Source organism: Dicentrarchus labrax, unplaced genomic scaffold, assembly GCF_905237075.1.
Source record: "Dicentrarchus labrax unplaced genomic scaffold, dlabrax2021, whole genome shotgun sequence".
Taxonomy (NCBI): domain Eukaryota; kingdom Metazoa; phylum Chordata; class Actinopteri; family Moronidae; genus Dicentrarchus; species Dicentrarchus labrax.
Window position 1 is genome coordinate 13,304,367 of NW_026136707.1, and position 10,116 is coordinate 13,314,482.

Here is a 10,116-nt window from a genome sequence, read left to right on the forward strand (position 1 = left end):
GATACCCCAAAACAAATGATGTATTTCCGGTTTAACAAACCAGCGCGCTGAATTTGAGCAACTTTCGGCTTTCTGACAGCACAGCGGACCGTCGCTAGTTCCTTGGGTACCAGGACTGTGGTTGATGCAAGTACTTAGATCGATAACATAAATGGTGTAAGGTATGGGTCCGGTTTTATCGGTTTTATCGGTTTTATCGGTCTAACTCGTGAACTGTTTACTTTGCTCCTTCAGAGACGTTAACGTGAGCCAGCTACGTTAGCTAAGCTACAAAATACCAAAGCTAAGTTAGCTAACGAAATGGAAAAGTGGCTTTTGGTAAGCACAGGATTGAACACTTAACTAAGTTAGATAAGTTAACTGCTGAATGCTCTTCTGATGTCCACAGCTGTCCAGGAATGGAAGATGACACAATGGAGATGGGAAACCAGAAATCAAACATTCATGTGGAGGTCCATGTTAAATCTCACAGGTGGGTTTGTTTGGATGAATAATGTATTTGTCCCATAAGGTAAAAGTAGTTTAAACGTTATGTGCCATTCATTACTCTGCTATTTAGTGTGACATTTTCCCTCAATACGTCCGACTCATTGACTGTATGCTCAAAATACCTTCATTAATCAATCAGGAGTCGATCCAAGTACTCCAGAGTAGCAGGGCCGGAACTACAGGAATATTCATGAGGTGTCATGGAGACTTTAAGGCGCACCAGAAAAACATAATAAAAAAATGTGTGTGTATATATCACATACTTGGAAAAGCCCCCCAATTAAGGTATTTTAACTAAAGAAACATGGCTATATTGTGTATTATTATTATTATTATCATTATTAAAGAATCGAATAAAAACTTTAAAGGTGGTCTAAGAAATCAACAAATTTTCAGACGATGGCAGACAAACACAGCGCATGTGAGCGTATCCCCCTGTTTTTTAGCTTTATGATCTAAGTCACCTGAACTTATGGTGGCTGAAGACAGTTTAGTAAAGGTGTGCTTGCTTTCACTGGGTTAAAGTGAACGTGTGTGGGGGTCACCTACTGAACCCTCTGGTTTACTAACAAAGACAGTAATTGTAGCTTACTGGTAGGAACGCTAGTCCTTGCTGCCCTCTGCTGGTTGGGACTATTAATGACTAGTTACATTTGTCTTGTCCCACAGCAACACTACAATATTATAGCTGACAGCTGTGTGCTTTAATTAGAGAACTGGAACAGCCTTTAATTACTTTTATATGCAGTAATTGGTAGAGTAATTAATTGCTTTTGACAGAAGTAACTGTAACTAATGACTAATAATGAATTTTCAGTAACATACTCAACACTGGTTGACATTGTTTGGATGCTTTCAACTCTCAAGAGTCTAGTAAGACTCTTACAAAAACAGAAACCCATATTGGTATTAGTATTGTATCAGCCATCCCAGGAGAGAAAATAATCAGTTTTTATCCTAATGATAATGTAATATTATGTAATTACAGCTACACTTTCCTGTGCACTTTTTCTATGTTTCAGCACGGCTAAAGTCTCTGACGTGAGGATGCATGTTCTGGCTCTACTGAATCGCCACAGCATGGTCTTTGGAAACTACAGATGGACAGAGTTTGATGAAGAGTTCTTGCAGAAACACGTGGAATCTGTGGTTCTAGTTGACCTTGACAATATGGTAACACATTGTTTTGTTTTTAATTCAATGACGTAATAATGCTTTGCAGTTGTTCATTTGTTATGAACTTTTTCCTCCCGCTCAGCCTGTTGATTTGAAGAGCTGCTCTGTTTCCGTTCATATCTTCACTCTGAATGAGGATGGACCCAGCACGCTCAGTTTGGAGGAGGATGAGGAGCTTTCAGCAGCCAATCACTGGTTGCTGCCAGCAGGTGACACTGGACCTAGTGGAGGAGAGCACATTGAATAGAACATCATGTTGAGAAAATCTGGCTTTTTTAGTTTGATTTATTTCCAGCTGACATTGTACAGGCAGGCAAGACTTAATAGGAACAGGAAGCAATAATTCTTTCAAGGTGTACACTATGACTTGATCCTGTCTCAGTCCTCATGCATGAACTTGTTGAGGAAACAAGGGGGCTGACTGTGGTAAAATATGACTTTGGAACGTATTAAGAGTATGAATTAAAGCCTGGCTGATACTGATATTAAAGAAGTTAAAAAGTCTGATTATGATATGTTGGCCAGTGGTAATTTTTTAAGCAAATTTGATTTCTGTACAGCATTTTTTTTTTACTTATTGACCAAAATATATACAGATACATCTGGAATAAGCTAATATCAGCTCTAATATGATTGGGCACTAGTACAAGTGGGCTACGCTGTAGTAGTGGTTTGAGTGATCTGCTGTAAAAACATTGAATTCATTGGAATCTCTTCTAGCAGCTGTAATCAAACCTGACCAAAGTCACCTTTTTTCTGTTATGTGAAAAACACCACTTGTTTTTACAACCACCTTTTAAGCTTACAAGGGTAATTTTATGTTTCTTATCTTAGCTTAATATCGCGCTAAAATGACTGCATCTCGTTTGTTTTTAACAGCTGAATTCCATGGGATTTGGGAGAGTCTGGTTTATGAGAGAGGAGTCAAATCACAGGTATAAAAAAAAGATATGCAATGAGAAGAAATTATAATGTTTTCGTACTGTAAACTTCACATTTTTAAAAATGTCCTTCAGCTCCTGGATTATGTCACAACAACAATTCACTTCTCTGAAAAAAATGTCGACAGCAACCTGATTTCATGGAACCGCGTTGTGCTGCTTCACGGTAAATAACAAATGATTAATTACAGTGATGTTTATTGGCTGAGATTGTGTTAGAGGTGATGTGCGTAAAATAACTGATTTGATTGAACTGATTTTTACCTTGTGTATGCCCACATTCAGGACCCCCAGGCACAGGGAAAACATCACTGTGCAAAGCTCTTGCCCAGAAGCTTTCAATCAGACTGTCAAGTCGGTAAGACAATCCTCATTATAGTGAAACCGCTTCAGCCATAACTGCACCTACTCTATTATTTCAAAATGCACTCCTCTCCCTGCAGGTATTCTTATGGGCAATTTGTTGAGATAAACAGCCACAGCTTGTTCTCAAAGTGGTTCTCAGAGGTACACCTGGCACGTTTATGTTAAATTGTTCAGTTGGAAGATGTTCTAGATCAAACTGATATCATTTTGTTAGATAATAACTCCTGTTTGTCACAGAGTGGTAAGCTGGTCACGAAGATGTTTCAAAAGATCCAACAACTGATTGATGACAAAGACGCTCTTGTGTTTGTTCTGATTGATGAGGTAAACACCTTGGAAATGAACTCTTATTAATTATAACTTTTGAGTATGTTCCTTCCTTGAATAGCTTCCAGATTTACTAAAAACAGAAGACTTAATTGTGCACTTGTTGTAACCCATGTTCAGGAGAGTCTCTGCTGTGACTAAAGCTGTTCCTTTTGTGAACCTGTTTGATGGCGGGTAGGTGGAGAGTCTGACAGCAGCTAGGAATGCCTGCCAGGCAGGAACGGAGCCCTCTGACGCCATCCGAGTGGTCAACTCTGTCCTCACTCAACTGGACCAGATCAAACGGTCAGAAAGCATCTATGTACTGTGTTAAAACCTCTGTCTTATAGCATATGATGAGTGTCCACTCTTAATCAGTGTTTTCACTAGAAAATCCATCCATCAAACTTTTGTTTTGTGTTGACTTTTGGGTTCATGTTTCAGACATTCCAACGTTGTGATCCTGACAACATCCAACATGACAGAAAAGATAGACTTGGCGTTTGTGGACAGAGCTGACATCAAGCAGTACATCGGACCTCCGTCTGAGGAGGGCATCTACAACATCTACCTCTCCTGTCTGGAGGAGCTGATGAGGGTGACCAAACAATCTAGCAACTTTTTTTTATCATTATTTACAATATTTGCAAGTATTCATCATTTAATGCCTTAAGAAGTCTTTCACTTCCATGTTCAAACATCAGGGCTTATTTTGTGTGTGTGATTATTCTACTAGTTTATGTGGGATTGTTTATGGACTGGTTGTCCACTAATCAAAGGGTTGGCAGTTGGATTCCTGGCTCCACCAGTCCACATGTCAAAGTGCCTTTGAGTAAGACACTCCTCCCGATGGTTAGACCACTACCTTGCGTGTTTTGAATTGATGGATGAAAGGCAAATTGTAAAGCATCGTGGATCAAAGGGGCACATAAATTGCAGTCCATTCACCAATATGTTCAATTTGGCAAAATAGAAAAGACAACAGCATTTTACAAAACAAGTCAACAAAATGGAAATCACATCAACGATTCAAAAACCATTTCAGGGAACAAAACACCATTTAAAGGCACAGCATGTAAGCAGGCTCTATAGGCAGAAAGGGAATATAATATTTGAATGTTGTCTTTATTATATAATCACCTGGGATAATTTACTCCAACGTTTGTTGTGTGGCAAATTCTACATTGGTGCCAAAAGTGCTATTTTGCATTAGGGGTTGCTTTGTTTGGACACACCCTGAAAATTTCCAGGAGCTAGTCAAACAGGCTGTGCACCCAGGCTATGATCCGATATAATTTCTGGATCACAACCTTGTATAACGTTCCATGTCTGTAAAACCCCCTTTGCCCCGTGGGTGTAGACGTTTGCCTGTGGTGAAATGGCAGCGCAAGAATAATATTGGGTGCTAATATCAAGAAGAAGAAATTGAAACCAACTGATATGTGCTGAAACCTAAAATCTTACTAACTTTGCAGATTTGTTTCTTTGTTTGCCTAAAATTAAAAAAATCAATAAGATTATATACCATTAGATATTAATTTATTTAGAAGCATGTGTGATATAAATATCGCAACAAGATAGTGATGTTTAACTTTAACTCAGTCAACAACAAAAAAAACTACTTTACAAAAAAATGTCCGTAGCAGCAACACTTTACATTTAATTGTGTCAGTTGATAAATAAGAATTTCCCATATGTCTGTGATATGTGTGATGTGCAGTGCCAGATAATCTACCCCCGGCAGCAGCTGTTTACCATATTTGAGCTTGAGACGATGGGCTTTGCAGAGAGTGAGGTGTCGGAACACAGTCTGAACCTGAGGGACATTGCTCTGTGAGTACAGCCTCCCATAATGCCATAACACTCAAATCACACTGTCTCTGTGCTCTAATCATAATATCGAGTGCCCATGAGAACCGACACAGCCAGCAGCTAATGTTTTGTTTTTCTTTTAATTTCCAGAAAAAGCAAAGGTTTGAGTGGAAGAGCACTCAGGAAGTTACCATTTCTAGCCCATGCACTGTTTGTAAAGGTAAGTAATTGATTTTCTTCTACGGAGAATGTAGGGGGGGAAAGTAATATGTTTTTTTAATGTAGTTTGTCTGCCTGCAGACGCCGGCGGTGACTATTGCGAGGTTTCTGGAGGCTTTGGACCAAGCTGTGGATAAACAGAAAGAGGAAAAAGCTAATCTGGTCAACAGTGTCTGAACTTATTACAATGCCCAAAGGCTGACACATGATTGTTATGAGCTCTCAGTCCTGTGCCTTGTTTGTTTGTTTGTTTCTTGGAAAATTACAATTACATTTTTTTAAAAGCCTAATTAAATTCATTTGGCAGCACTATGTTCAATATAATAGCCAGTATAGGAAGTTTGGTTGAAGATCAAGTACCAAAAGCTTTCATTTTCTTTGTGCTATTAACCCAAGTGTTTACTCTGTTCCTAGTTATTTGATATTTTATGTAACATGAAGCTTTAACTTTAACACTGCCAGCTTTTTTTTTGTTCTCATGTTGTAGGGATAGTTCCGATTTGTGGTGGCATAAATTATTGGCAATATATTCAGTGTCTTGTATTGATACCACTGCATACACATTAGCTCAGTCTGTCAGTTTGTTGGAGATTTCCCACTGAAATGGCAGCTTGTTGGACAGAAATGAAAAGCAGTCCCATGATAGGCTGTAGGCCTCAGTAGACAGTGAAGCATCAGAAATACAGTATAGATGATGCAATTTGTTGTGGAAGGTTAACATTTTCTGACTGCTGTGTTGTGGTTTTAAGTGTTTTTGTTAACTGGTTCCATTGTCTGCTGTTCATTTCTATAATACAAGTTTCCAGCTCAGAAAGATACCTCCATCTACAGGATCTGTAGAAAAGGCTCATATTTTTATACAAAACCAACTTATGTTGGAAAATGTTGTCCTTAAACTTTAATAACAAATCTTCTTTAAACTCTGTATGCATTTGTTCATTACATCCTTATTCTGTATATAACATTGTAATAAACAACATTGTTTAACCGTGTGTTGTTGAGTTGTTAAAATAGAGTCATTTTGGAGATTTTAACAGAGACTGTGGGCCACCACTTGGTGGTGTACAGATGCTGTCACACAGTTTTACACATGGAAAGACTTTTTTTTTATATAGTGTATTTTATGAGATACGTGATGATCACAGTAAGGGCAGTAAGTTTAAATGACCACAGCAATAAAACCAGATTGCAGCTGACCTTGAGCTCATGTCATGTAAGTTATCTAAATATGTAAAACCAGAAACCCCAACAAATATTAAATGTACATTCACAAATCTGAAAGTTAAAAAGCTGTTCTAGGTTTTACTTAAAGTGCAATTACGTAGCTTACACAGTAGTCCTTTATGAGACAGGCTCCTGAATGGGCACAAAGTGATATATGGTTATACTGTTTGACAGTGTGTGTTTGTGTGTGGTTGCCACCAAATTTGACCTACAAACAAAACTGTTGAAAGATGATTCACTTTTGAAATGTATCAGTCGTACGCACAGTTTACATGAACAGATCAGTGGCTCCATTGTTCGTATGAACATGTTTTGCATTCTGTGAATACTCTGCTGCTTTGCATGTCAGCTGCCGGGTTCAGACAATGTGCCCTTTGTTTGTTGTTGGGCAACAGCTTTTTCAGTGCACTTCAAAGGTGGATTGTGTAGGCTGTTCCTGAATGTAAAAGGAAAGCAAACATTGATTTCATCTTTATTCACACGCTTCATTCCTGCTCTATTCTATCACTGTCACCCTTAAGCTGAACTTTTGTGGGTGTTTTATTGAGCTCTTTTCACATGACATTTTGCTGGATTTGATTGTACGGTCGAAAGTCTGTCGTTAAGATCAAGCAAAACGTTTATACTCTAATCAAGACCTTCAAGGACAGATTTTTCTTAAGTATTGGGTTTTACAAGAAACCCAGAATGGATTTCCCCTTGCCCATAAAGCCCTCATTTCATTAAGGAAACATAACTGTTGTTTGTGTGAATAATCCCTTTTAATGCAACAGTATCTTTTTACATCTAATTGTTTGGCGCCCACTATTTTCCTATGCCAATGACTTTTTTTTTTAATGTGAAATGAATCGCATGAGGAAGCTGTACTTTTCTCTAATCTGATCAATGATCACAAAGTGGAGAGAAAAAAGAAAGATAGAGAAAGGGAGAGCTGTAAGAACGGGCATGGTAAATAAAACCATAATTGCTCTGTCTGGAGGCCCTTTTCTTTTGACTGTAGTTGGTCCAAAAGCAGGCAGCTGTTAAAAGGCAATCAAGACGGAGAAGGAAGAAAAGTCAAAAGCCTTATTGTTACAGGGTTTTATCACAGTTTCAAGCAGTTTGAAAATGTCAGAAAACTCCAAACAAAACAAACAGTCTGATGTTTATCCTCTCAACCGTTGTTCAGGTACATGGCTGACAGCAATGGAATATCAGTGCGTGTGCCAATGGTGATTCACATAGGGAGGTGATTAACTTACACACATACTTATAGGCATGTTAAGAAGAAACTGAACAGAGCTGCGCACAAAACCATGGAAACTATCGCTCATTTCTCTGAGGGCAAAATCACAGATTCAACTTTTAAAGAAGTTATGATTTATGATCTTTAAGATGATTTTAAAGTGTGATTCTGCATTGATTGACACAGATTTAGAAAAACCCTGCTCTTTTGTCAGTATGATAATTCACATCCTCTGTACAAATACACAATGAGAGCCCATAAAACTTCAGCTGTGTCTTCAGCTTTTCAATTCTTCATATACATGACAGCCTTTGATGATAAACCAGGACTTTTATCCAGGAGAACATTGCCCTTAAAAGACAACTTCAGCTCCCCTTCTGTGTGTTCCCAGTCTACACTAGCCTGTCAGAAACTGTATCAGTTGTTGTTTGTGCTTGAGTTCTGAGATTTTTCTGCATCCCATATGCATGTCATCGAAAGAGGATGAGGGAGAGATACCTTGTAAAGAGGCAGAATCCTGGGAGCCAGGCTGCATAAAGAAATAGTGATAATTAGGCACGGCAAGAGGGATCAAAGAAAGCTGCCATCAATGAGCTATGCAAATGCTGGCTCATCTTGTCAACTGCAGACAGTGATTTGAGTATCCTGTGTCTATAAGAAGTCAAATGGCAGACAAATTGACAGGAAGAATATAATAGCTGCACTTTACATTCGTCATGGTATGGTAGTGAAACTGGGACACTAAGATATAGTAGAGTACTGACAGAAAATAAGATGTTCTTCCAGTGGCACAGAGAATGCATGTCTCTTATGTTCCTGCAGGCAGTCCCCTGTTTCGGTAACAAAGATAAAGATAACAAGGTTTACTGCACAGACTGTAATTTCTTATATGACAGCAGCACTTCAGAGCAGTGAGCGTGTGAGGGATTGACACCAACTGTATAATAACAGTTTATGTCTAGATAACACTCAGAGATCCAAGTCACGTATCTCCTCATTTTGAAGATAATCTGCACAGGAGTTGCATATTTCCCAAACATTAACATCACATTCATGGTTTCATAAGGTTGCCTAAGTAAATGAATATTCATAACACTTGGCATGTGTCCTGCGGCCGAGCCCTGCTTTAACATCCTGCCAAAGGAAACAAACTATAAAACTGCTGAAGAGCTTTTGATGTCTGGTGAGTTGAAGTAAAACATGTTCTTTTATAAACAAAAGTTTATCTTTAGCATCTGTTGTGCTCATACCTAAAACCAATAATGGAAATGTTAAAGGACAGTCTATCAGATTGTGGATAGCATACAAACTAGTAGCACAAGTATTTAATAATGATGTTAATAATTCCACCTACACATCAGGAAATTTGGGAAGCCTGAAGTAGTCCTTCATAAATGATGTTATTCTATTTCTGGTTTAGAAGCATATGTCTATGTGCAGACATTTAATGAACTGTTTTATGATCTGATATCTTTAGACCTTCACCCTTTGATGTTTAGACTGGTTTGACTGAGGGAACCCTGTGATACAAATAAGACTACAAACTATTGGGGCAAATAAAATAATGAACTTAAAACCTATTTAAAATGTCCTCGTCAGAAATATAAAATCTGCTTTGAAAACCATGAATGGAGCTGTACGGAAAATTACACCAACAGAGGACGCGGTTTTACATTCAACGACACATGAGCTGCCAAACCAGTGTTTAGTGCGTCAAGTTAAATAAAACCTACAACCGGAAAACTAATGCATGGACTTTTCAAAATAATAGGATAGTTGGTCAAACTAGAAAGGAAAACATCAGGTGCATGGGAACAAATACTTATTAAAATAGTCTACTCGGAGGTCCCTTTACATGTGGTTAAAACAAAATACGTTGTCTAAAGGGAATAAAAAACAATAAGCAACACAAAATGCAAACCAAATAAAACATTTAGCCTACGGCTTATCAAATCTGTAATACTATAATGTTTGCACTATATTTCAATATAGCAAACTGTAGCACTATTAAAGGATCAGTCGGTGTAGGCCTTATGCTGTCGTTTCTTCCCTCTAAAATTCCATAAAGAAGTTTAAGATTTAACTTTAGTATTTGTTGTAATTTTTAGACACCTTTTAAAGTACAACTAAATAGTTCAGAATCAGAATCAGAATCAGATTTATTGCCAGGTAGGTTTTTACACATACAAGGAATTTGTCTTGGCGCAATGGTGCTTAAAATATACAATCACACAAAAATATATGGATCACGCAAAAATATATTGATTGTTAATAAAAACAATCAGTTATCCCAAAATAATCTACATCAAATGATTTCTGCAAACCTCATGAAATTGAGAAAATAATATAAATTCTTCA

At 37.9% G+C, this 10,116-nt stretch overlaps 1 protein-coding gene across 2 annotated transcripts; it reads left to right on the forward strand.

Moving 5' to 3' along the window:
• The first annotated feature begins 25 nt into the window (after positions 1 to 25).
• On the forward strand, positions 26 to 6,301 carry trip13 (thyroid hormone receptor interactor 13). 2 transcript variants are annotated; one of them, XM_051406816.1, is made up of 14 exons: positions 26 to 161; positions 389 to 472; positions 1,512 to 1,662; positions 1,748 to 1,874; positions 2,545 to 2,600; positions 2,682 to 2,772; positions 2,892 to 2,964; positions 3,050 to 3,113; positions 3,210 to 3,296; positions 3,478 to 3,584; positions 3,723 to 3,876; positions 4,999 to 5,111; positions 5,241 to 5,310; positions 5,391 to 6,301. In XM_051406816.1, exons 2-14 carry the CDS (start codon positions 399 to 401, stop codon positions 5,484 to 5,486), a joined length of 1,263 nt encoding a protein of 420 aa, XP_051262776.1. In that variant the 5' UTR covers positions 26 to 161; positions 389 to 398; the 3' UTR covers positions 5,487 to 6,301. The 2 variants fall into 2 exon arrangements, with proteins under 2 accessions (XP_051262776.1, XP_051262777.1); XM_051406817.1 differs by lacking the exons at positions 26 to 161; positions 389 to 472 and adding an exon at positions 1,157 to 1,406.
• Positions 6,302 to 10,116: the final 3,815 nt, after the last annotated feature.

Bases quoted from the DNA above. Each gene is read 5' to 3' on its own strand.
- trip13 (XM_051406817.1), top strand. From the start codon at position 1,285: ATGACTAATAATGAATTTTCAGTAACATACTCAACACTGGTTGACATT. The intron at 1,663-1,747 runs GTAACACATTGT...CCTCCCGCTCAG, and splicing joins TAGTTGACCTTGACAATATG to CCTGTTGATTTGAAGAGCTG. The intron at 1,875-2,544 runs GTGACACTGGAC...TGTTTTTAACAG, and splicing joins TCACTGGTTGCTGCCAGCAG to CTGAATTCCATGGGATTTGG.